This window comes from Hyla sarda, chromosome 3 (genome assembly GCF_029499605.1).
Source record: "Hyla sarda isolate aHylSar1 chromosome 3, aHylSar1.hap1, whole genome shotgun sequence".
NCBI lineage: Eukaryota > Metazoa > Chordata > Amphibia > Anura > Hylidae > Hyla > Hyla sarda.
The window spans coordinates 202,850,819-202,878,748 of NC_079191.1; the positions used below are offsets into that span (position 1 = coordinate 202,850,819).

At 45.2% G+C, this 27,930-nt stretch overlaps 1 protein-coding gene across 2 annotated transcripts in view; it reads left to right on the forward strand.

Moving 5' to 3' along the window:
- DDX43 (DEAD-box helicase 43) overlaps positions 1 to 27,930 on the forward strand; it is a 130,192-nt gene that overhangs the window by 34,182 nt on the left and 68,080 nt on the right. For both annotated transcript variants that reach the window (XR_008891247.1, XM_056565872.1), the window contains exons 4-5: positions 25,684 to 25,806; positions 27,273 to 27,354. Coding sequence is in view for 1 of the 2 variants with exons in the window: in XM_056565872.1 (XP_056421847.1) it covers positions 25,684 to 25,806; positions 27,273 to 27,354 (205 nt within the window). In the remaining variant the exon portion in view is untranslated. The remainder of the gene's footprint in view (positions 1 to 25,683; positions 25,807 to 27,272; positions 27,355 to 27,930) is intronic.

Below are 27,930 nucleotides of genomic sequence, written 5' to 3' on the forward strand. Positions count from 1 at the left end.
TGCGCACTGTTCTTGTGATCATTTTGACACCATGGGTGAGATCTTGCGTGGAGTCCTAGATTGAGGAAGATTATCATTGGGCTTGTATGTCTTCTATTTTCTAATAATTACTCCCACAGTTTTTTAACTGTAAATTTTTATTAAGGGTTGTTTTTAATTTTTTATTTTAAACCAAAATACACAGTAGAAAAATTGCAAAAGACAGCAATAATAAGCAAACTATCATATAAATCAGCAAAATTAATCAACAAATATAATACTAGAGAAGAACAAATCCCCCGCGAGGGGAGTAGTAAGATAGAAAATTAAACAAGGTTCATCCATTATGTAAGGGGAAAACCTCCCAAAAACTCAACCAAATAATAGTCATATAAATTTAGAAAAAGGGTGTTTGGGAGGGAAGGGATGTAAGGGGACAAACCACAAGACAAACACAAAGAAACAAAGAGGGAGAAGATTCAGAGAGTCAGAAAAAAGGAAAAGAGAAAGCAGAACAGAGACTAAGGGCACATCCAACTGAAGGTAGGTCACTGAGGCTGTCTATCAGTTAAAAACTATCCCAAGGCTCCCATACAGACACGAATTGAGGGATCGTATTATTCAGGGAGGCCGTAAGAGATTCCAGTGAGTGAATCTCACGGACCCTACCAATTAGGTCATCCTCCAATGGCAGAAGAGTCTGCTTCCAATGTTTGGCAATAAGAGTCTTAGCGGCCAGGGTCACGTGGAGGAAGAGAGCTTAAACTCCTTCTTCGAAAGTACTCTAATAGAAAGGTGCAAAAGATAGATCAGGGGGACCAAGACAGCATAAAGGAGTTGCTGGACCATCCAGTAGGTCACAATACGCGGACACAACCAAAATATGCGAAAAACAGTGCCCAAACCTACTCCACAACGCCAGCATTGGGGAGGAATGGCAGGATTCAATTTGTTCAACAGGACCGGCGTATGATACATACCATTAGCATTTTAAATTTGGTCTTCTTATATGCTTTACATATAGATGCCTTGGAAGCCCGTTCCTAAATGATCTGCCATTGAGGAAGTGTTATAGACATATTATGATTCTCTTCCCATTGGCTCATGTAACTGTAGGGGGGTGGGGGGAGGGGCATGGGGTGGTGATGACCATAGGAGAGTGTTAGAGTAAACTGAAGCCAACCATAATTTCTCCAGTTCCATCCACTTACTGTATGCATGATAGGTTAACCAAGCAGCCAAATAGCGCAAATGACTTGCCCAATATTTGGTGACATCAGGGACCCATGTGCTTGCTGACCAGCATAACTGACATAGGAAGATGGTGACGTTTAGTATCCAAAATAATATATAGCTGATTGAAAATATCGAAGGGCGGCCAAGGGTACTCAAACTGGTATAGTTTCAAAAAAATAAAGCAATTTGGGAAGAATAGTCATCTTCACCGCTGCAATACGACCCAAAAAGGAAATATATTTTGATCTCCATTTTTCCATAAGGGCCCGCAAGTCACAGAAAAGGACAGGAAAGTTGTAGAGTAGTGTATCAAGGAGAGAATAGGATACCCAAATATTTGATAGCAGAAGGAGACCATCTAAAGGAATAGTCTGCCCTCAAAAGAAAAGTTAAAGGGGGAGGAAGATTCAAAGGTGGAGCCTCAGATTTAGAAAGGTTAACCTTGTAGCCCGAGACACGACCATAAGAGTGAAGGATCCTATTCAGGTTAGTAAGTATAAGAAGGGCATTGTCCACAAATAAGCAAATCTTAAATTCCCTATCATGAAGAGTATCACCTCTACTAGAGGCTCTACTCATAAGGCAAAGATCAGAGGGGGATAGCGGACAGCCCTGGCTAGTGCCATTAAACAAAGGAAAAGTAGAAGCATGAGGAAGTTTGAGAGAAGCAGTGGGAGAGGAGTAGAGACCCCGCAGGGTAGTGAGAAAGTTACCAGAGATACCAAATTTTTGGAGGGTGGGAGAAAGGAACGGTCAACCGAGCCTGTCAAAGGACTTTTCTGCGTCTAAACTAAGAATTAGGGCCTGACATGACCTCCGATCAAATCAATGAGACCCACTACCCGCCTTGTAGTATTTTTGCCTTGTCGGCAAAGAATAAATCCCACTTGATCCTTATGCACAAGGGCGGTAAGAAAACAACAAAGGCGGTTCAGCTTCAGGTCAGAGTGGAGAGATCTTAGTATGAAATTCCCAGGAGCGAGCTAGCGTATCTAGTTTCAGGCGCAAACTTAGGGCAATGCAATAACCTTTGATAACAGATGTATGTGCTTCCGAAAGAGTCACCTGATAGGTCACAGAACCTTCATTATTAGCAAAATATTTGAGTATACATGCCGATTTTCTGGGGAGGAGATTTAAGCAAATAGTCATTGAGACGCTAATGATAGCGACGTGGGTGGGTAGAAAAGAGGGAGAAGGAAAGCAAGACTGGGCAATGGTCAGACCAAGAAATAGGATTAATAGAAGCAGTAGAGCATGCGAATCATAGGGAGATTACCAGAGAAATAGTCAATACGAGTATGGAGATTGTGAGGGTGAGAGTAGAAAGTAATAGAGCGATCCGTGGGGTGGTTAATGCGCCAGAGGTCATACAACAAGGTGCAAATAAAGCATCGAAAAATCGAGGACAGTTGCAACTGCGAGAGAGAGGAACACACCTATAGCAGAGTGGCGATCCATAGAGGGTGAAAAAACAAGATTAAAGTCACCCCCAAGGAGCCAAGCAGAGGGGGGATACTTATGTAACTGATACAGTACCCACCGCAAAAAAAGGTATCTGAGAGGTGTTGGGGGAATACACATTACAAAGGAGCAACTGCTTACCCCCTAAAGATCCCTCAACTATAAGGAACCGGTCAATGGGGTCAGCATAGGAGGAAGAAACTTTGAGGGGACAGGACCTAGAAATTAAAATAGCCACTCCCGCTACCTTTCTATCCGGAGAAGCCAAAAAGCCTGAGGGTACATGTGGTGAAGAAATTGAAAGGTGCTCGTCCAGTCAAAATGAGTCTCCTGAAGGTAAACTATGTCAGCCCTTAGCGACACCAGCTCTTTTTGCCGTCTAGAAGGGGGAGGCCAAAAAAAAAGAGAGAAGGCGCAAATGCAGGGAGGTACTCACTCAAAATAACCAGAGGAATTGTTGAGACCGAGGGAGACACTGGAGGTTGAGAGGGCTGCGGCGACAGCTGACCGCACCTGGGAAGAAAAAGAAAAAAACAAGAAATGCAACAGAGAGAAGAGCGAAGACACATCGGACAGAAGAAAGGGACTAAAGACAAATGAACAGGGACACAGGGGAGAACGCATGGGGAAAACAATACCAACAATGTACCACTGGCACATTGGCCAGTGAGGAGACTAGGGTGCGAGAAAGGAATCGGGTATCCCATCAAAAATCATTCCAACACCAAAGCCTCAAAGGGGGAAGTAGAAGAACGCCTCATGAAGGGAGACAACCCAGATCCCTAGGGTCCCCACACCGAGGCCGAAGCAAGGGAGGTGCCCTAAAACACAGATAACTAAGCAATAACAAAATATAGTAACATAGTATATAAGGTTGAAAAAAGACCAGAGTCCATCAAGTTCAACCTTTACTCCTAATAAGTCCCTACTGAGTTGATCCAGAGGAAGGCAAAAAACCCTCATACTAGAGGTAAAAATTTCTTCCTGACTCCAAATATAGCAGTCAGAATAAATCCCTGGATCAACATTCTGTCCCCATAAATCTAGTATACATAACCAGCGATGTTGTTGTTCTCCAAATATGCATCCAGACCCTTTTTGAACTCTGAATGAATGCAGCAACTTGGTAAATAATTAGCAAAATACAATGGGGAAGAAATGCAGACAAAAAGTCCAGCAAGTAACAGTTGTAAATATAGCAACCGTCCAAAATAGTTACTTCATGGGGGGGGGGGGGGGTCAGACTGAGCATTCCGCTGACCCGTGGAAGACTGCTTCCAGCCGGAACGAGGGCATTTTTCACGCACTGGTAGCCACACGGGGTAGAGGTGGCAGCAAAAAAGGCCAGCAAGTCAGTGAAGAGCGCCCATCATAACTGGCCTGGAGAGCATACGGGAAGGACCACCTATACGAGATTTGAGCTTAGCCTAAGACAGATAATAAAGGTTGCAACATCCATCTCTTGCTCAAGGTGATCCATGAAAGATCCTGATATAGCTGGATTGGGGCACTGTCAAAGTGTTTGAGAGAGCGTGCTTTCATCATAATCCGCGCTCTTAGTTGGAAATCAGCAACATAGCATATAATGTCCCTAGAAGGTCCATTTGTGGGTCGAGGCCGAAGGGCTCTATGAGCTCGATCAAGCTTAATCTTTTGAGATGGAGGTTCACCCAGTATCAGGTTGAAGATGGCTTCCAGCGTGGCGTGAAGATCCTCTGCCTGTGTGGCCTCCGGATGCCTGCGGACCCTGATGATGTTGCGCTTGCCCCTATTATCCAGGTCCTCCACGTGGCTATTCAAGTCATTAACCTCTTAAGGACGTAGGGCGTATCATATGCCCTGCATCCCGAGTCCTTAAAGGGTTCCTCCGGTGCTTAGACATATTAACCCCTATCCAAAGGATAGGGGATAAGATGCCTGATCGCGGGAGTCCCGCAGCTGGGGACCCCCGGGATCTTGCACGCGGCACCCCATTTGTAATCAGTCCCTGGAGCGTGTTCGCTCCGGGTCTGATTACAGACGACCACAAGGCCGGTGGCGTGTGACGCCACGCCTCCGCCCCCGTGTGACGCCACGCCTCCGCCCCAGTGTGACATCACGCTCCGCCCCAGTGTGACGTCAAGTCCGCCCCTCAATGCAAGCCTACGGGAGGTGGTGTGATAGCTGTCCTGCCCCCTCCCGTAGGCTTGCATTGAGGGTGGAGCGTGACGTCACACGGGGGCGGAGGCGTGATGTCACACGACGCTGGCCTTGTGGTCGTTTGTAATCAGACCCGGCGCGAACACGCTCCGGGGACTGATTACAAATGGGGCGCCGCTTGCAAGATTCCGGGGGTTCCCAGCGGCAGGACTCCCGCGATCAGGCATCTTATCCCCTTGGATAGGGGGATAAGATGTCTAAGCACCGGAGAACCCCTTTATGGACGTGGGGCGTATGCATACGCCCCTGGGAATTCTTGTCCCCGCCGCTAGCCATTGGGGACCAGACCAGGATGTCTGCTGAAATCATTCAGCAGTCATCCCGGGACATCGCAGAGGGGGGTCCCCGAGAATCCCCCCCCCATGTCGGCGATTGCAGAAAATCGCATGTCAATTCAGACATGCGATTTTCTGCGATTCAGGTTCCCGCCGCTCACAGGGTGGGGACCAGACCGGGATGCCTGCTGAAATCATTCAGCAGGCATCCCGTCTCATCGCCGAAGGGGATCCTGAGATCCCCTCATACAGGCGATTGCCACAGTCCGCCGGTGAATAACATATATCCCGGCGTATAAGACTACTTTTTAACCCTGAATTTTCTTCTGAAAAGTCGGGGGGTCGTCTTATACGCCGGGTATTGAGGTCCGGGATCAGAAAACTTCTGATTATCTGCCCAGGCCGGCTCCCGTGTGTGGCTGCAGGCGGGGTCGGCCAGAGCAAGTAAAAACTAATACTGTATACTAAAAACCAGGGTGCCTCCAGCTGTTGGGAAACTACAACTCCCAGCACGGCAAAGGCTGTCCGGGCATGCTGGGAGTTGTAGTTTTACAACAGCTGGAGGCCCCCTGGTTTTTAGTGTACAGTATTAGTTTTTACTTGCTCTGGCCGGCCCCCGCCTGCAGCCACACACGGGAACCGGCTCGGGCAGATAATCATAGGTATTCCTATGCCGGACATCCCTGTGTCCCGTAAAATCTTTTCGGGACATAAGGATGTCTGCCGCTCACTTACCATTCTCCTGCGATCCTCCTTCGGTCCTCCTGCGGTCCAGTCCTCCGTCTCTATGGTTGTACGCACGGGACGTCAGTGACGTCACGTGCCTACAACCATAGAGGTAGAGGAGCGCAGGACCAGGAGGACCGCAGGAGGAAGCACGCCGGTGAGTGACCGGCCGTGCTATCTTAAGTGATCCGGTCACCGCTGTAACAGACACCACCAATCATCATCCATAACGTACTGGGGGGGCGGCACTGTTGCTATCCCCCAGTACAGCAGTGATTAGGTGGCCGCAGTGACCGCACCAATCACTGCAGTTTGGGGAGGGGGGGAGATGGGATCAGGAGCACGATGCTCCGTTCTGCCCACCATTTTCTTCTCATCTGGTGTGCAGGACGGAGCTCTGCTCCTCCATCTCCCCCCTCATACACAAAAAAGTAAAAAAAAAAAAATAATAATAATTAAAAGTGCCCCCTTGCCGTGTTTCTGTGGCCCCTTGGCACAGAAAGACGTAAGGGTTAGCTTTAGATTAGGTAGGGACAGTTAGGAGTTAACAAAGTTTTTTATTTTGCAGCGTGTCCGTGGGGCCGTAGCACCTTTAGCTGCGTGACCCCGGCCCTACTGGGTTGCTGCGGTCTGCCGCCAACGTTTTATTTTTCTTTTTTTTTCTTTGCGCAGACCTTTTTTTTTGCTTAACGTGTGGCCGGACCCTCTTAGCTATAAAAGAGCGGTCCTCCACCATTAGTTAAAGCCGCCCACCCGCCGCTGATCAGTCCTGTAGTACTGATCAGCGTTTTTTTTTTTAAGTGCAGGCACTTTTTCGGGTTATAGCGGCATTTTTATTTTTGCACCTATAGTCGGTCCGTGCCACTGGTAGCAGGCCTGTGCTGTGTAGACAGACCGTACCTCTGTGTGAGGCCTGCCCCACCGCTGTCTGTGATTTATCACTGATCATCGTTTTGTTTTTTTTTGGGGTTCAGGCGGGTGCTTTTTCTCGGGGTTAAGCATTTTTATTATTAAATTTTTCGGGTATTTTGTGTGGGGGTCTGTGTACGTGCCACCAGCCACTGTTCTGGGCTGAGTGGCTGGACCCCCCACTGATGTCTGCGCTCCCTGTCGCCACCAAGCGCTAATCAGTGTGCACACCACTGATTAGGTACACGCTCTTTTTTTGGCGCAGGGCTTTTTTTGCGCTAGAAGTCCTTTTTTTTTTTTTTTTTACATTTCCCCCCCTTTTTAGTTTTATATTTTTTCTGTTAGGGCGGAGTTAGTTAGGTTAGGCTAGGGAGGTATTATCGCACCACACCACACACAGCACACGCACGAATAAAGTTTTTCCCCCCACATATATACACTTAACCCCCATTAGAGTAGGGAAATGGCCCGCAGGGTGTTTTAAGCAGAGGAGGCATATGCCATACTGGCCTCCGACACTGAAAGCGTCTTAGAGGACGAGGAAGATCCCACCTTCCTTATTTCCTCATCCTCCATCATCTTCTGATGATGAGCCACCAAAGCGGCGGAGACGCCGCCAAGCGAGGCCGCAAACCTCCTCTACTCCTGACCCTGTGCCCCATGCTAGTATGAGTCCCCCTGGCGCTCATACTAGTAAAGCCCCCCGGCCAAGTTCACTGGTGTCACTTCGGGGCCAAATTTTGGGAGGCCTATGTCCCTGGAAGGTAGGTCGCGATTGATGAGTCTCTCATCAGCTTTAAGGGGAGACTCTGCTTCCGGCAATACATCCCTACCAAGCGAGCGCGGTATGGAGTGAAGATGTATAAACTTTGCGAGAGTACCTCGGGGTACACTTGCAAGTTTATGGTGTATGAGGGACGATTCCCGTATTGACCCCCATAGATTGTTCCCCCACTCTGGGTGTTAGCGGGAAAATCGTTTGGGGCCTTTTGCACCCATTGCTAGATAAAGGTTACCACCTTTACGTGGATAACTTTTATACTAGTCTCCCTCTCTTCACATCCCTCGCCGCCAGATCCACGCTCGCTTGTGGGACAGTCCGGAAGAATCAGAGGCCTTCCTTCCTATCCCCTGCAGACTCCTATCCCCCGGGGTGAGTCCCGTTCCCTTTCCCATGAAAACCTGTTGCTGGTCAGGTATAAGGACAAGAGGGATGTCCTTATGCTCACCACTATTCATGGGAACGGCAGCACCCCTGTCCCTGTGCGAGGTACCGTGGGACCGGTCCTCAAGCCTGATTGTATTCTGGACTAAAATCGGTATATGGGGGGAGTTGATCTTTCTGATCAAGTCCTGAAACCATATAATGCCATGCGGAAAACATGGGTATGGTACAAAAAAGTTGCGGTCCACTTGGTACAGGTTGCCATGTACAACGCTTTTGTACTGTCCCAGTACGCTGGCAGCACAGGGACATTCCTGCAGTTTTAAGAGGAAGTTCTAAAGACCCTCATCTTTCGTGACCGCCAAAGAGCGGGTCAGAGGCACCTCTGGAACTGTGGGCCCCCGGTTCGTCCCTGGCCAACACTTTCCAGGTGAGGTCCCCCACACTGGAAAGAAGGGACGATCTCAGAAAAAATGCAGTGTGTATCGCAAGAGGGGGATTCGTAAGGAAATCACCACTCAATAAGACACTTGCCCCGATCATCCAGGCCTCTGCATTAAGGATTGCTTCAGGGAGTATAACACTTCCATGGAGTACTACATTTTTTATTCTTTCACCTGATTTTCATTCCCCAGAATTCAACTCCAATGTACCAGTCCAGAGTACATTGTCCTCCAAATTTTAAAGCCAAAACACCCCCCCCCCCCCCCCCAAAAAAAAAAAAAAAATAATTCCCAAAACCTCTTTCCTAATACCCCTGTTATCATTATTATTATTATTTTTTTTTCCACCCAAAAAATGGGTCAACAGCATTGGGGGTTTGCAGTTGCCTCAAATGGGCAGCGCTCTCTCTCTCCACCTGAACGAGGTGTGCATTTGAGGTAACAGGTTGGGGACGGCCACACACATCACATTCCCAGGATGATTATTCAGAGCACAGGGTTTGGGGCGGGCATAATTTTTACTTTTGGCTATACTCTGGGTCATCATTCTGGTAATTGGCATATCAGTATTAAAATTGCAATTTTCATCCCCCCCAATAGTACACTTCATCCATTCCTGGAAAATAAATTTAGGGAACACCTGTCTGTTCCAAATGTCCACTTCACTCCTGTACACCTTCCCCAGGGGGTGTACTGTTTGTAATATTCTCACATGTGGGTGTTCCTTTCTTGTATTTTCCTCTGAATGTATGTAACTGTTAGGTCTGTTAGAAACACTGGCCTCAAATGCGAAGAGTTCTCGCTCATGAGCTCTGTCGTATTTCCAGGCGACAATTCGGAGTCACATGTTAGTTGTTCCCAGAAAGATGAAGCAGAGCATAGGTTGAAAATTGTAATTTTCGAAAGCTACCCTTCATCCATTCCTTGAAAATAAATTTAGTAAACACCCGTGCGTTCAAAATGTCCTCTTTAGCCCTATACCCATTCTTCAGGGTGGGTACTTTCTGTAATGGTGCCACAATTGGGTGTTTCATTTTTGTATTTTCCTCTGAATGTATGTAATAGTCAGCTACTGATATGCCATAGGCCTCAAATGCAAACAGACCTCTATGACTTATGAGCCTTGTTGTGCGCCTGCCCAACACGTTACCCCATATGTGGATGTGTTTCCATAGTCAGGAGAAAAAGCCCCCCAAAATTTGTAACCCAATATCTCCAATTACCTCTTGTGAAAATGTTAAAAATTGGTTAACCCCAGCATTTTAGTGTAAAAAAAATAAAAATTTTCATTTTACAGCCCACTGTTCAAAAAACCTGTGAGGTGTAAGTACTCACTGTACCCCTTGTTACCTTCCTTGAGGGGTGTAGTTTCAAAATTGGGGTCACTTGCGTTTTTTTTATTTTATTTTTTTTAGCTTTTACGTCAGAACCTCAAGCATTGCAGTGCAAAGCACCACTTTAGGCCTCAAATCTCATCAGTGCTGTCTCACTCCTAAGCCCTGTTTTGCACCCGCATAGTGCTTTACCGCCATATATGGGGCATATTCTTATTCTGGAGAAATTGGGCTACAAATTTTGTGGAGCCTTTTTTCTCTTACGACTTGTGAAACGAAAAAATTTTTGGTTAATACCAGCAATACAGTATTAAAAATCTAAATTTTCACTTTTACGGCCCACTTTTCAAATAACCTGTGAGGTGTAAGTACTCTCTGTACCCCTTGTTACGTTCCAGGAGGGGTCTAGTTTCCAAAATGGTGTCACATGTGGGGGGTTTCTGATGTTCTGGCTCCATGGGAGGTTTTATTAATGTACATGACCCCGACTTCAATTTCAGCAAAATTGACCAATGGCGCTCCTTCTGTTCTGGGACCTGTAGTGCGCCAGCAGAGCACTTAACATCCACATATGGGGCATTTTCTTAATCGGGAGAAATTGGGCTTCAAATGTTGTGGTCCATTTTCTTCTATTATCCCTTGTGAAAAAGAAACATTTGGGGTAACACCATCAATTTAGTGTTAACCTATTAAGGACCAATGACATTGTGGAACGTCATGGCACCCTGGGCTTTAACCCCTTAAGGACTCAGGGTTTTTCCGTTTTTGCACTTTCGTTTTTTCCTCATTACCTTTTAAAAATCATAACCCTTTCAATTTTCCACCTAAAAATCCATATTATGGCTTATTTTTTGCGTCGCCAATTCTACTTTGCAGTGACATTAGTCATTTTACCCAAAAATGCACGGCGAAACGGAAAAAAAAATCATTGTGCGACAAAATCGAAAAAAAAACGCCATTTTGTAACTTTTGGGGGCTTCCGCTTCTACGCAGTGCATATTTCGGTAAAAATTACACCTTATCATTATTCTGTAGGTCCATACGGTTAAAATGATACCCTACTTATATAGGTTTGATTTTGTCGCACTTCTGGAAAAAATCATAACTACATGCAGGAAAATTTTTACGTTTAAAAATGTCATCTTCTGACCCCTATAACTTTTTTATTTTTCCACGTACGGGGCGGTATGAGGACTCATTTTTTGCGCCGTGATCTGAAGTTTTTATTGGTATGATATTTGTTTTGATCGGACTTTTTGATCACTTTTTATTCATTTTTTAATGTTATAAAAAGTTACCAAAATACGCTTTTTTGGACTTTGGAATTTTTTTGCGCGTACGCCATTAACCGTACGGCTTAATTAATGATATATTTTTATAGTTCGGACATTTACGCACGCGGCGATACCACATATGTTTATTTTTTTTTTTTTTACACTGTTTTATTTTATTTATGGGAAAAGGGGGGTGATTCAAACTTTTATTAGGGAAGGGGTTAAATGACCTTTATTAACACTTTTTTTTTACTTTTTTTTTGCAGTGTTATAGGTCCCATAGGGACCTATAACACTGCACACACTGATCTCCTATGCTGATCACTGGCGTGCATTAACACGCCTGTGATCAGCATTATCGGCGCTTGACTGCTCCTGCCTGGATCTCAGGCACGGAGCAGTCATTCGTCGATCGGACACCGAGGAGGCAGGTAAGAGCCCTCCCAGTGTCCGATCAGCTGTTCGGGACGCCGCGATTTCACCGCGGCGGTCCCGAACAGCCCGACTGAGCAGCCGGGATACTTTCAGTTTCACTTTAGAAGCGGCGGTCAGCTTTGACCGCCGCTTCTAAAGGGTTAATACCGCACATCGCCGCGATCGGCGATGTGTGGTATTAGCCGCGGGTCCCGGCCGTTGATTAGCGCCGGGACCCACGCGATATGATGCGGGATCGCGGCGCGATCCCGCTTCATATCGCGGGAGCCGGCGCAGGACGTAAATATACGTCCTGCGTCGTTAAGGGGTTAAGGACCAATGACGTTCCACAACGTCATGGTGTTTTCCGGTCTCTGTCGCTCGCCGGGCCGAGATCGGAACCGGATGCCTGCTGAAATACTTCAGCAGGCATCCAGGGCAGACGCCGAGGGGGGCCATGTAGGCCCCCCATGTCGGCGATCGCCGCAAATCGCAAGGGAAATCGCCCTTGCGATCTGCGGCGATACCGGACTGATCGGGTCTCTGGGACCCGATCGCCCGGTAATTTTACATGATCCCGGCTGTCACAGACAGCCAGGACCATGCTAAAGTATAGGAGCGAAGTGGCAAGCCTGCCACCTCCTCCGATCCCCTGCGATTCTTCGATTAGTTAACCGACCAATCGCAAGGGGGGGGGGGGGGGGTTACTTCCTCCCGTCCTGCCCAGCCCCTGGAAGTCCGGAGAGGACGGGAGGAAGACCGGAGGACGCGGCGGGGGACGGGGGAGTGCTGGGGCTCGGCCCCGGTACTTACCTCGTCCCTGAAGACCCGGATCCCGGCGATAAAGACGGCGGCAGCGGCGACAGGTGAGTTCCTCTTCAGCCGCGGTCGGGCCCTTTACAGCAATGCACGTCGCCGTAAAGCGACATGCATTGCTGTATTGGGACCCTGTATACTACAACTCCCAGCATGCCCAGACAGCCCTGCTGGGACTTGCAGTTTTGCAACATCTGGAGGTCCACAGTTTGGAGACCACTGTGCCCTTCCAGATGTTGCAAAACTACACATCCTCAGCATGCCCTTACTGTCCAGGCATGCTGGGAGTTGTATTTCTGTAATAGCTAGCCCTTCAGATGTTGCAGAACTACAACTCCCAGCATGCCTGGACAGTTTTGGCATACTGGGAGTTGTAGTTTTGCAACATCTGGAAGGACACCGATTGGGAACCACTGTATTAGTGGTCTGCAAACTGTAGTCCTCCAGATGTTGCAAAACTACAACTCCAAGCATGCTGGGAGTTGTAGTTCGGCAACATCTGGCTCTAAAGATGTTGCCGAACTACTACTCCCAGCATGCCTGAGAATGTTTGGGAGTTGTGGTTTTGCAACAATTGGAGGCACACTGGTTGGGAAACATTGTCTGTTTCCCAACCAGTGTGCCTCCAGCTGTTGCAAAACTATAGCTACCAGCATGCACTGATGGACTGTGCATGCTGGGAGTTGTAGTTTTGCAACAGCTGGAGGTCCCCCCCTGTGAATGTACAGGGTACACTCACATGGGCAGGGGGCTTACAGGGAGTATCAGGGTGCAAGTTTGCGATGCAGCAAATTTTGCACGGCAGCTCAAACTCGCAGCGGGAAACTCGCTGTAACCCCCCGCCCATGTGACTGTACCCTAAAAACACTACACTACACTAACACAAAATAAAATAAAAAGTAAAAAACACTACATATAACCCTACACAGCCCCCCTCCCCAATAAAAATGAAAAACGTCTGGTATGCCACGGTTTTCAAAATGGAGCCTCCAGCTGTTGCAAAACAACAACTCCCAGTATTGCCGGACAGCCGTTGACTGTCCAGGCATGCTGGGAGTTTTGCAACAGCTGGAGGCACCCTGTTTGGGAATCACTGGCGTAGAATACCCCTATGTCCACCCCTATGCAAATCCCTAATTCAGGCCTCAAATGCGCATGGGGCTCTCACTTTGGAGCCCTGTCGTATTTCAAGGCAACAGTTTAGGGTCACATATGGGGTATCGCCGTACTCGGGAGAAATTGCCTAACAAATTTTGGTGGGCTTTTTCTCCTTTCACCCCTTATGAAAAGGTGAAGTTGGGGGTCTACACCAGCATGTTAGTGTAAAAAAAAAATAATAATTTTTTACACTAACATGCTGGTGTTGCCCCATACTTTTCATTTTGACAAGAGCTAAAAGGGAAAAACGCCCCCCAAAATTTGTAATGCAATTTCTCCAGACTACAGAGATACCCCATATGTGGGCGCAAAGTGCTCTGGGGGTGCACAACAAGGCCCAGAAGGGAGAGCGCGCCATGTACATTTGAGGTGATTTGCACAGGGGTGGCTGATTGTTACAGCGGTCTTGACAAACGCAAAAAAAACGAAACCCCACGTGTGACCCCATTTCGGAAACTACACCCCTCACGGAATGTAATGAGAGGTGCAGTGAGAATTTACAGCCCACTGTTCCAAAGATCAAAGACACCAGTGGGGGGTAAATGCTCACTGTACCCCTTGTTACGTTCATCAAGGGGTCTAGTTTCCAAAATGGTATGCCATGTGGGGGTTATTTTGCTGTCCTGGCACCATAGGGGCTTCCTAAATGCGACATGCCCCCGAGCAAAATTTGCTCTCAAAAAGCCAAATATGACTCCTTCTCTTCTGAGCATTGTAGTTCGCCCGTAGTGCGCTTCAGGTCAACTTATGGGGTACCTCCATACCCAGAAGAGATGGGGTTACAAATTTTGGGGGGTATTTTCTGCTATTAACCCTTGCAAAAATGTGAAATTTGGGGGGAAACACACATTTTTATTTTTTATTTTTTTTTTACTTATGCAAAAGTCGTGAAACCCCTGTGGGATATTAAGGCCCACTTTATTCCTTGTTACATTCCTCAAGGGGTCTAGTTTCCAAAATGGTATGCCATGTGTTTTTTTTTTTTTTTTTTTCCTGTTCTGGCACCATAGGGGCTTCCTAAATGCAACATGCCCCCCAAAAACCATTTCAGAAAAACGTACTCTCCAAAATCTCCTCTTCGCTTCTGAGCCCTCTACTGCGCCCGCCGAACAATTTACAGACATATGTATGTGCTTACTCGAGAGAAATTGGGCTACAAATATAAGTATACATTTTCTGCTTTTACCCCTTGTAAAAATTCAAAAATTGGGTCTACAAGAACATGCAAGTGTAAAAAATGAAGATTGTGAATTTTCTCCTTCACTTTGCTGCTATTCCTGTGAAACACCTAAAGGGTTAAAACGCTGACTGAATGTCATTTTGAATACTTTGGGGGGTGCAGTTTTTTTTAATGGGGTCATTTATGGGGTATTTCTAAGATGAAGACCCTTCAAATCCACTTCAAACCTGAACTGGTCCCTGAAAAATTGTGATTTTGGAAATTTTGTAGAAAATTGCTGCTGAACTTTAAAGCCCTCTGGTGTCTTCCATAAGTAAAAACACGTAAATTTTATGATGCAAACATAAAGTGGACATATTGTATGTGTGAATTAAAAAAAATAATTATTTGGAATATCCATTTTCCTTACAAGCAGAGAGCTTCAAAGTTACAAATTTTTGAATTTTTCACTAAGAAACAATGCAAGTATTGACAAAATTTTACCAATAACATAAAGTAGAATATGTCACGAAAAAACATTCTCGCAATCAGAATGATAGGTAAAAGCATCCCAGAGTTATTAATGCTTAAAGTGACAGTGGTCAGATGTTCAAAAACGCTCTGGTCCTAAGGTGTAAAATGGCCTGGTCCTTAAGGGGTTAAAAATCCAATTTTCCATTTTCACATCCAACTTCAACGCAAAGTCGTCAAACACCTGTGAGGTGTTAAGGCTCACTATACCCCTTGTTATGTTCCTTGAGGGGTGTAGTTTCCAAAATAGTATGCCATGTGTTTATTTTTTTATTTTTATTTTTTTGCTGTTCTGGCACCCCGGGGACTTTCTAAATTCAACATACCCCCCAGAAACCATTTCAGCAAAATTCTCTTTCAAAAAGCCAAAGTTTGCTCCTTCTCTTCTGAGACCTGTAGTGCGCCAGCAGAGCAGTTAACGTCCACATATGGGGCATTTTCTAAAATGGGAGAATTTGGGCTTCAAGGTTTGGGGTCCATTTTCTCCTATTACCCCTTGTAAAAATGAAAAATTTGGGGTAGCACCATCAATTTAGTGTAAAAAATCAAATTTTCCATTTTCACGTCCAACTTCAACGCAAAGTCGTCAAACACTTGTGAGGTGTTAAGGCTCGCTATACCCCTTCTTACGTTCCTTGAGGGGTGTAGTTTCCAAAATAGTATGCCATGTGGGGTGTTTTTTTGCTGTTCTGGCACCATGGGGGCTTCCTAAATGCAACATGGCCCCCAAAAACCATGACAGCAAAATTTGTTGCTCTTTCCCTCTTAAATCATGTTGTGAGCCCACAGAGCGCTTTATGCCAGCATATGAGGTATTTCCGTACTCAGGAGAAATTGGGATACAATTTTTTTTCACCTAATACCACTTTTAATAAGGAAAAAAAATGGGGCTACAAGAACATGTTAATGTAAAAAATGCAGATTTTGATTTTTCTCCTCCACTTTGCTGCTATTCTTGTGAAACTCCTAAAGTGTTAACAAAGTTTCTGAATGTCATTTTGAATATTTTGAGGGGTGTAGTTTCTATAATGCGGTCATTTAGGGGGTATTTCTCACAGAAAGGCCCCTCAAATCCACTTCATATTTAACTGGTCCCTGAAAAATTCAGATTTTGAAATTTTCATGAAAATTTAGAAAATCGCTGCTATACTTTGAAGCCCTCTAATGTCTTCCAAAAGTAAAAACATGTCAACTTTATGATGTCAACATAAAGTAGACATATTGTATTTGTGAATCAATATAAAATGTATTTGGAATATCAATTTTCCTTACAAGCAGAGAGTTTAAAAGTTAGAAAAATGCTAAATTTTCTAAATTTTCATGAAATTTTGGGATTTTTCACAAAGAAAGGATGCAAGTAACGACGAAAATTTACCACAAACATAAAGTAGAATATGTCACGAAAGAACAATCACAGAATCAGAATAATCGGTAAAAGTATCTTAGAGCTATTAATGCTTAAAGTGACAGTGGTCGGAATTGCAAAAAATGGCTCGGTCCTTAAGGTGAAAATGAGCTGCGTCCTTAAGGAGTTAAAGGACATCTACAGCGGTACAAACACTTATCCCCTATCCTCAAGATAGGGGATAAGTGTTTGATCGCGGGGGGTCCGAATGCTGGGGCCCCCGGCGATCTCCTGTACGGGGCTGCGGCTCTCCCGTGCAGGGGGCGTGCCAGCCGCAGCATGATGTTGCGGCCGGCACGCCTCCTCCATACATCTCTATGGGAGAGGCGGGGAGGCAGCATTCGTGCCTCCCCGCATCCCCCATAGAACTGTATGGGGACGGGGAGGAGACGGGGCATCACAGTCGACCTCTAGGTCGACGTTATGTCACCATGGGCGCTAATGCCGGCACCCCATTAGGGGGATCGAGGGGGGGGGTCCCAGCTGTCGGACCCCCGCGATCAAACACTTATCCCCTATCCTGTGGATAGGGGATAAGTGTAATTCCGCTGCAGTTGTCCTTTAAGGAAGTCTGATTGGGCTGCAATGGGGATTTGAAGTTGAGCAACATACAGTAGGGATCAAAAGTTCTGGCACCCCAGGTAAAAATTTGTATTAATGTGCATAAAGAAGCCAAGGAAATATGGAAAAATCTCCAAAAGGCATCAAATTACAGATTAAACATTCTTATAATATGTCAACAAAAGTTAGATTTTATTTCCATCATTTACACTTTCAAAATAACAGAAAACAAAACAATGGCGTCTGCAAAAGTTTCGGCACCCGGCAGAATTTATAGCATGCACAGTTTGGAGACCACTGTTACAGTGGTGCCCAAACTGTAGCCCTCCAGATGTTGCCAAACTACAACTCTCAGCATGCCTATACTGCCCAGGCATGCTAGGAGTTGTAGTTCTGTAACATCTGTGCCTTCAGATTTTGCAATTTTCATGAAATTTTTGAAAATTGCTGCTCTATTTGAAGCCCTCTAATTTTTTCAAAAAGTAAAAATATGTCCATTTTATGATGCCAACATAAAGTAGACATATTGTATTTGTGAAGAAAAATTAAATTTATTTGGAATATCCATTTTCCTTACAAGTAGAGAGCTTCAAAGTTAGAAAAATGCTACATTTTAATGAAATTTGGGGATTTTTCACCAAAAAGGATGCAAGTAACGCCGAAAATTTACCACCAAAATAAAGTAGAATATGTCACGAAAAAACAGTCTCCGAATCAGAATATTCGGTAAAAGCGTTTGAGTTATTAATGTGTAAAGGGACAGTGGTCAGAATTGCGGAAAAGGGCTCAGTCCTTAAGGGGTTTAAGCACTCACCATGAGGCCTACATACCCCAACCTAGTGCTGGGCGGTATACCGAAAACTTTTTTATTTTTTATTTATTTATTTATTTATTTTAATTTATAAACAATAATTTTTCATATACCGGTCAGGAGGCTGGGGCGGTCAGGCGCTATGCTTGTGGGTCCCGCAAATCCCGTAGCAGACTCTGCAGCAGACTCAGTGGCAGCCCCGCCCTCAAAGTACATTCACCAATCACTCCAAGGTGGGGCTGCTGCTCCTCCTAATGGTCTCCTCCCACCGTAGTGCAGCCATTCCTTCCTCCACTCAGCCTGCCCTGGACTGCCATCTTCAGCCGCCAACGCTGCCACCCCCTTTCAATAGGTAAAAATAAAAATCTTCTAGAGCACACACCCACTGTGCGCTATGCTCCGGCCCCGGAGGTCGGCGATCCTCCCATCTGTGTCAGCAGTCTGCTCTGCACTGCTATACACATGGGGGGGTACGTGCAGAGAAGACTGCAGACAGAGCATTACACCCTAGTGTCTTTTACAGACCTTAGGATGCGATGCAATGCTCTGCAGTCTGCACATACCCTCCCATGTGCATAGCAGTGTGTGTGTAAATTTCTATACAGGTGGGAGTATGTGTGCAGAGCATTGCACCCTAGTCTGTACATCAGACAAGGGTGCAATTCTCTGCACATACCCCCACCTCTATAGGAATGTACACACACTGCTATACACATGGGGGTATGTGCAGACTGCAGAGCATTGCACCGTAGGGTCTTCTACAGACCTTAGGGTGCAATTCTCTGCAATCTGCACATACCCTATGGTAGCTATAACAAAAAGTGAAAAAGTGTAATAAAATTATGGTAAAAAATTTTTTTTTAACTCTTTCCCATTTACCCCTTCCCTAATAAAAGCTTTAATCCCCCCCCCCCTCTTTCCCATTTTTTTTTTTAAACTAAGATAATGTAAAAAAAAAAAAAATACTAAAAAAGTATGTGGTATCGCTGCATGTGTTTAATGTCTGAACTATTAAAAAAATAATGTTAATTAAATTGCATGGTCGATGGTGTACACGTAAAAAATATATATATACCAAAGTCCACAATTGTGTGTTTTTGGTCACTTCATATGACATAAAAAATTATTAAAAAGCTATCTAAAAGTCCCATTAAAACAAAAATGGTACCGATAAAAAGTACAGACCACGGCAAAAAAAAAATAGTCCTCATACATCCCTGTAGGGCAGCTATGTGCAGAGCATTGCATAGTTCAGTGACCCAGGGCCTCTGAGTCTGCAGTCACTGCTATTCACATCTGTACATACAAATTTTTCACATACCGCAATACTGTTTCATCGCAATCAACTCCAATGCTTGATGGTGTAGAGAACCGTCCGGCTGCACAGCGTCTCTGGGAAGTGTAGTCCGAGCCTCACTGAACTGACTCTGAGGAGCTGGGAGGGGACTACAACTCCCAGCGGGCATGTGACTTCCAGGCGGGTACGGGAAACTCGAGCAGAACTGCGGAGACATGGAGGTGAGTTACCAGGTGGCCTGACCGAGACCCCGGGTACCATGTCGAGGACCCCCGAGCACCTGACACTATACTGAGGGCCCACTCCCGGTGATGGTCATACCGTCCAGCATTATCCCAACTTGACTGTCAAGTATACCATTTTCGATTCTGGCAGTGTTGTCTGTAACACATAACCCACCGGTGCTGGCCAGTTCCGGTGTATGAATTATTAAGGGGTAATAAGAGAAAATGCCCCCCAAAATTTGTAACCCCATTTCTTGAGTATGGAAATACCTCATGTGTGGACTTCAAGTGCACTGCGGGCGCAATACAATGCTCAGAAGAGACGGAGCCACATTTGGCTTTTGGAAAGCAAAGGTTTTTGAGGGGCATGTTGCATTTAGGAAGCCCCTATGGTGCCAGAACAGAACAAAAACAAACACATGGCACACTATTTTGGAAACTACAACCCTTGAGGAAAGTAACAAGGGTACAGTGAGCCTTATAACCCCACAGGTGTTTGACGACTTTTCGTTAAAGTCGAATGTGTAAATGAAGAGAGAAACAAATTTTACTAAAATGCAGTCCCCCCCACAATTTAACATTTTTTTTTCAAGGGGTAATAGGAGAAAATGCCCCCAAAAATTTGTAACCCCATTTCTTCTTTCTCCAAACTCTCTCCTCTCCAGTCTATCCTTAATGCCGCAGCCAGACTCATCTTCCTCTCCAGCCGCTACACCGACGCCTCCTCCCTGTGCCAGTCACTACACTGGTTACCAATTCAGTCCAGAATACAGTACAAAATCCTCAGTCTCGCACACAAAGCTCTCCACAATGCTGCACCACCCTACATCTCCTCTCTCATCTCTGTCTACCATCCTACACGTTCTCTCCGATCTGCTAATGACCTCACACTAACATCTTCTATAATCCGAACTTCTCACTCCCGTCTCCAAGACTTCACTCGTGCTGCATCGGTTCCCCAACATATCCCCACACCTCTTGTTTGAATAATTATTGTGTAATTTTAAGTCTGATACTTGTCTTTGTTTGTACCCCATAATTGTAAGCGCTGCAGAATCTGTAGGCGCTATATAAATAAAATAAATAAATAAATAATAAATGTGTGGACGCCAAGTGCTCTGCTGCAGCATTACAATGCTCAGAAGAGAAGGAGCGCATTTTGGCTTTTGGAGAGAATTTTATTTTGGAATGGAAGTCGGCGGCCATGAGCATTTACAAAGCCCCCGTGATGCCAGTACAGTGGAACCCCACCCACATGACCCCATTTTGGAAACTACACCCCTCACAGAATTTAATAAGGGGTGCAGTGAGCATTTACACCCCACTGGCATTTAATTACATTTTTCATTTTCACTGATCACTGTTCCAAAAATATGTCAGAGACCTGTGGGGCGTAAATGCTCACTGCATCCCTTATTACATTCCGTGAGGTGTGTAGTTTCCAAAATGGGGTCACGTGGGGGGGGGGGGGGTCCAGTGTTCTGGCACTATGGGAGCTTTGTAAACACACATGGCCTTCAATTCTGGACAAATTTTCTCTCCAAAAGCCCAATGGCGCTCCTCTTCTGAGCATTGTCATTCGCCCACAGAGCACTTTATATCCACATATAGGGTATGTTCTTATTCAGAAGAGAGGGGTTACAAAATTTGGGGGGCTTTTTTTTTCTTCCTATTTTTCCCTTGTGAAAAGGAAAAATTGAGGGTAACGCCAACATTTTAGTGTAAAAAAAAAAAAAGTAAAAAATTTACTTTTTCTTTTACATTTTTTTTTTCCCCATACAACTTCAAGGAAAATTTGTGAAACGCCTGTGGGTTGTTAAGGCTCACTATACTCCTTGTTATGTTCTGTTAGGGGTGTAGTTTTCAAAATGGGTTCACACGTGGGTATTTTTTTTTTTGCGTTTATATCAGAACCGCTGTTAAATCAGCCACCCCTGTGCAAATCACCAATTTAAGCCTCAAATGTACATAGTGCGCTCTCACTCCGGAGCCTTGTTGTGCGTCCGCAGAGCATTTTACATCCACATATTTGGTATTTCCATACTCAGGAGAAATTGCGTTACAAATTTTGAGGGTCTTTTTTTTTTTTTTTTTTTTTCCCTTTTACCTCTTCTGAAAATAAAGTATGGGGCAACACCAGCATGTTAGTGTAAATTTTATTTATTTTTTTTACACCAGCAGGCTGGTGTAGCCCCCACCTTTTCCTTCTCATAAGGGGTAAAATGAGAAAAAAAAGCCCCCCAAAATTTGTAGTGCAATTGCTCCCGAGTACGGAAATATCCCATATGTGGCCCTAAACTGTTTCCTTGAAATAAGACAGGGCTTCCGAAGTGAGAGAGCACCGTGCGCATTTGAGGACTATATTAGGGATTGCATATGGGTGGACATAGGGGTATTTTATGCCAGTGATTCCCAAACAGGGTGCCTCCAGCTGTTGCTAAACTCCCAGCATTCCTGGACAGTCAGTGGCTGTCCGAAAATGCTGGGAGTTGTTGTTTTGGAACAGCTGGAGGCTCTGTTTTGGAAACACTGCCATACGATACGTTTTTCATTTTTATTGGGGGGGACAGTGTAAGGGGGTGTATATGTAGTGTTTTACCCCTTACTTTGTGTTTAGTGTTTTTAGGGTAAATTCACACAGGCGGGGTTTACAGTGAGTTTCCCGCTAGGAGTTTGCGCTGTGGCGGAACATTTGCTGCAGCTCAAACTTGAAACTAACTGTAAATCCCCGCCCGTGTGAATGAATGTACCCTGCAATGCTCAAGCTGTTTCAAAACTACAACTCCCAGCATGTACTGACAGACCGTGTATGCTGGGAGTTGTACTTTTGCAACAGCTGGAGGCACACTGGTTGGAAAACCTTCAGTTAGGTTCTGATACCCAACTCTATTTTCCAACCAGTGTGCCTCCAGCATGTACTGATCGCCGAAGGGCATGCTGGGAGATGTAGTTATACAACAGCTGGAGGTACGCAACTACAACTCGCAGCATGGCGAGACAGCCGTTTGCTGTTCGTGCATGCTGGGAATTGTAGTTTTGCAAGATTTAGAGGGCCATGGTTTAGAAACCACCGCACAGTGAGCTCCAGACTGTGGCCCTCCAGATGTTGCAAAACTACAAATCCCAGCATGCCCAGACAGCAAACTGCTGTGTGGGCATGCTGGGAGTTGTAGTTTTGCAGGATCTAGAGCAGGGGTCCTCAAACTACGGCCCGCCACATGCGGCCCGCGGAGCGCATTTACCCGGCCTGCCGGGTGTTTTTGCCTTAGAACATCCCTGTGTTCCGAAAGATGCTTTCGGAACACAAGGATGCCTCTGTTAAGTACCTGCGGCCCGCGTTTACTTTAAAAACGCGGGGACCGCCGGGAGCAGCGGAGAAGAGGCAACCGAGCGCGGAGCAGCGGAGAAGAAGCAACCGAGCGCGGAGCAGCGGAGAAGAAGCAAGGACGCGCGCGCTGGTAGTAGGTAAGTGTTTACCAGCGGCGCGTCCCTTCGGTGTTCTGACCACCGATCCTCTGGTCCTGCTATGGCCGGACCCGAGGAGCGGTGATCGGAACACTGAAATGGGGCAGTACACAGGCATACAGCCTCCAGCCATACTTTATGGCTGGAGGCTGTATGCCTGTGGGGGAACATACTGCCAACGTAATTTGGGGGACTATACTGCCAGCCTAAAGTGGGGGAACATACTGCAACTAATGTGGGAGAACATATTGCACCTAATGTGGGGGAACTATACTGCCAACCTAATGTGGGGGACTATATTGCACCTAATGTGGGGGAACTATACTGCACCTAATCTGGGGGACTATATTGCACCTAATGTGGGCCAACATACTGCCAGCCTAATGTGGGGGACTATATTGCACCTAATGTGGGGGAACATACTGCCAACGTAATGTGGGGGACTATATTGCACCTAATGTGGGGGAACTATACTGCCAGCCTAATGTGGGGGACTATATTGCACCTAATGTGGGGGAACTATACTGCCAACGTAATGTGGGGGACTATATTGCACCTAATGTGGGAGAACTATGCTGCACCTAATGTGGGGGACTATATTGCACCTAATGTGGGGGAACTACAACCTAATGTGGGTGAACTATACTGCACCTAATGTGGGGGGGAACTACAACCTAATGTAGGGGAACTACTACCTAATGTGGGGGACTATACTGCCAACCTAATGTTGGGGAATTGTACTGCCAACCCTAATGTGGGGAAACTATTGCCAACCCTAATGTGGGGGAACTACAACCTAATGTGGGGGATCTATACTGCCAACCTGGAGAAGAAAAAGTTTAGTCTCAAGGGGCGGACACGCCTTCTTTACCATGAGAACTGTGAATTTATGGAATGGTCTACCTCAGGAACTGGTCACAGAAGGAACAATTAACAGCTTTAAAACAGGATTAGATACATTCCTGGAACAAAATAACATTAATGCTTATGAAGAAATATAAAATCCCATCCCTTCCCCAATATCGCGCCACACCCCTACCCCTTAATTCCCTGGTTGAACTTGATGGACATATGTCTTTTTTCGACCGTACTAGCTATGTAACTATGTAACCTAATGTGGGGGGAACTGTGCTGTGTACTTAAAGTGGTAGTCCACTAATAAGATATATAAGTGTGCATAGGAATTTATTCATGTTTTGTTATCTATAGTCCGGCCCTCCAACGATCTGGCCCCCCGTTTAAAAAGTTTGAGGACCCCTGATCTAGAGGGCCACAGTTTAGAGACTACTGCTTAGTGATCTCCAACTGTTGCAAAACTACAAATCACAGCCCCGATCCCCCTTATTTTCCTGATCACCGGAGACCCGTATGACCCGGAATTACTGTTCGGAATTGACCGAAGATTTGCGGTGATTGCCTACATGGGGGGGTCTCAGGAATGGGGGGGGTCTCCGACTCCTCTGTATTAATATGCGAATGTATTTTATACATTCCTTGAAGGAAAGAAAGGTAACATACCTGTCATTACCACAGGACTACTGGCTGGGAAGCCAACAGTCTACTGTATTGAACAGTTTGTGTGCTGATCTGCTGCTGAAGATAGGGCAGTGGGAGGATCAAGGAAGGGGCATTTATTATAAAACATGATTTCCCTAGTAGAATCCCATAGTCATGTTTAAAGTTTAAAAGGGTACTCCGCCCCTGGACATCTTATCCCCTATCCAAAGGATAGGGGATAAGATTTCAGATCGCCGGAGTCCCGCTGCTGGGGATCCCCGAGATCGCCGCTGCGGCACCGCTCTGTCATTACTACACAGAGCGAGTTTGGGGGACTGATACAGAGCGATACAGTGGACGGAGCGGCGTAACGTCATAGCTCCGCCCCTCATGACATCACGGCCCGCCCCCTTAATGCAAGTCTATGGCAGGGGGTTTGACGACCACCACGCCCCCTCCCATAGACTTGTATTGAGGGGGCTGGCCGTGACATCACGAGGGGCAGAGCCATGATGTAACGATGCTTCAGCCCCTGTATCACCCTTCATTACGCACAGTGCGACCCCGGCGATCTGGCGATAAGATGTCTAGGTGCGGAGTACCCCTTTAAGCTAACAATCGAGTTTACAAGTTTTTATAGCCTTAGCTGAATGGCAGCAGTTTTTCCAATGGTTTACAGCTTCAGTCTTGAACTATTGACCCTCCATTCCCTTCACTTATACAAGTGTCTCTAGTACTGCAAAAAACATATTTTCTTAATCCCTTATCAGTGAGAGGCTAGGTTACCCATGGGTTCCCTGTAACAGCAGAACACAACACTATGGAAAGTATAAGTATTGCTGCTCCTAATTGTGCGTTGTGTGCCATATAGTAAAGCACATGAAAAGTATGCTTCTTCACGGTCACTTAACGTGTTCGTTTTGCGGTTACGTGAGGCACTGCATGCATTTGTCTTTAGTCTTACAGTAGAGAAGTCATTAATTATAACTTTTTGTGAATTGGCACATTTAAACTTTTTTTTATTTTTTTTTATTCCAATCTAAATTGAGTCGGTGCCGCTGCATTGTTTGCCGACTCCGACTCCAGGTACCCAAAATTTCGTCCGACTCCTCGACTCCACAGCCCTGGGTCTGAGGTAACAGAATGAGACACGGTTTCTCTTATTTGCCTTTGCTGTAGGTGTTGCATAAAGTATAGCTTTTTTTTCTGGAGAATCTGGTTCTTGACGTGTGCCACATGCTATCTGTTAAATAACTTTAATATCTTAAACTCTAGTTTTTATTTTTATTTATTTTTTGTTTTATTTGACATTGCTAAAAAGGTAATCTCTTCTAAATGCAGGATGGGGGTACAAGGACAGTTACTCCTCTAGTGCTGTCGAGGGTAAAGATGAAGAACGACCTGCAATAAACTGGACTTTACTTCGGGAAAATAAAGATAAATATGAAGCAATGAAATGGGCAGGTTTGTGTTTTTGGTATATATTTGTATTATTATATGTTTGTTCTGTGAATCTTTCAACTTACTATGTCAAATAGAACAATACAAAAATAAGATGAGAAAAATTGTAGGGATGTACCGATACTAGTATCGGGGCAGATACCCAGCAATTCAGCAATTGCATGGTATCTGGGACTCGTTTAATGTCCCCGATACCATGTCTGATACCTGCTGCAGTGCGGCCCGGCTCCGCTGCCCCGTCGTTCCGTCCGCGTCATGGTGTCCCATGGAGGAGCATGTGACACACACTTAACTCCACCTCCTCCCCTGCGTCCAGCGTAATGCTACGGAGGAAGCAGAGTGATGTGTATGTTGCATGATCCTCCTCAGAACACCATGATGCAGACAGGAGAACGGGACATCGGAGTGGCAACACCCGCAGGTGAGCGCTGTCTATTGGGAGCTGCTGCTAATGTCTGCAACTATCTATACTACCTACAAGGGGATACTGGCTACTATTAAAGGCAATCTTACAGCAGAGTCACCTGCACTAACTTCAATTTATATGTAGATAGTGCAGGTGACCCAGTTCTACCACTGCTCACCATGTGAACATTAGCGCAGTCGCTTCGGAGACATTGGTCTTACCACCAATGCAAATTCTCTGTTCTGCCCAATGGAGAAGAGAGAAATCTTGGCTCATACTACAGCAGCCGCCTCTATTGCACACAACTAGGAACCCACATATCAGCACGGTAAGCAGCGCCAGAGACCGGGTCACCTTGGTGTCAGATTCCCTTTTGAAATAAAAGTACTCTTAACTGGTATCAGCGAGTACTAGAATTAAAGTATCTGTACTCGAACTTAAAAAAAAAAAAAAAAAAATGGTATTGGGACGTTCCCAAAAAATTATAAATATGAGACTTTAGTCCTCCAGTATGTGATGCTCTGCCATGGACTCAATGGGCTAAACACTTTTTTGACCCATATAGATCGGATGTGCTTGGATTGGTAGCCAGACAGGGATTTACCTAACAAGGGATTATGCTTTTTCTCTTTATTTTTTTTTTAACTTCTATTTGTAGTGCAACTTCATCAACCTACAAATAGCAGAAGTCTGTGGAGTTGAGATGTATTATCATGGACAGGAGTGTTTGTTATGAAAAAAGGCTGAGGGGTAAATGCACCCTAGAGAGTGTCAGAGTCTGTTAAATTTTAGGATAGAAAATGTCCACACACCTATCACATATTGATCAATTAGCCTAGCGATAACGTCTTCATAGCCATAGCAGTGCCTCTGCGCCCTTGTCCACTGCATGCTCTCCAAGTCCATGCATTTCACACAGGATGAAACCATCTAAGGGGAAATGTCAGAGAGCCAATCCTTGTTGCTGCTTCTCTAGTTGCTCTGGAGCTTAGGTATTGCTACCATCTCTTTCAGCTAAAGCTGCTTAATATTGGCAGTGTTGTTTTTTGTTTTTGTTTCGAAGATATGCTTCCAATTCAGAAGGCTTTCTACAAGGAAGCAGCAAGTGTTGCATCAATGTCTGAAGAGGAGGTAACAGCTTGGAGGTAGGAGATGTGTGTGTGTGTGTGTATATATATATATATATATATATATATATATATGTATATATATATATATGTATATATATATATATATATATATATATATATATATATATATATATATATATAAATTTTTTTTTTTATTCAAATGAACTGATTCCTTTTAAGTTAAACATTTGTAAATTACTTCTATTTAAAAATCTTAATCCTTCCAGTACTTATCAGCAGCTGTATACTACAGAGAAAGTTTAGTAGTTCTTTTCTGTCTGACCACAGTGCTCTCTGCTGACACCGCTGTCCATGTCAGGAACTGTCTAGAGTAGGAGAGGTTTGCTACGAGGAGTAGCTCCTACTCTGGACAGTTCCTGACACAGACAGATGTGTCAGCAGATAGCACTGTGGACAGACAGAAAAGAACAACTCAACTTCCTCTGTAGTATACAGGAGATAAGTACAGGAAGGGTTAAGATTTTTAATAGAAGTAATTTACTAATCTGTTTAACATTCTGGAGCCAGTTGATATAAAAATAAAAAAAATTTCCACCGGAGTACCCCTTTAACCACTTAAGGATCCAGGGT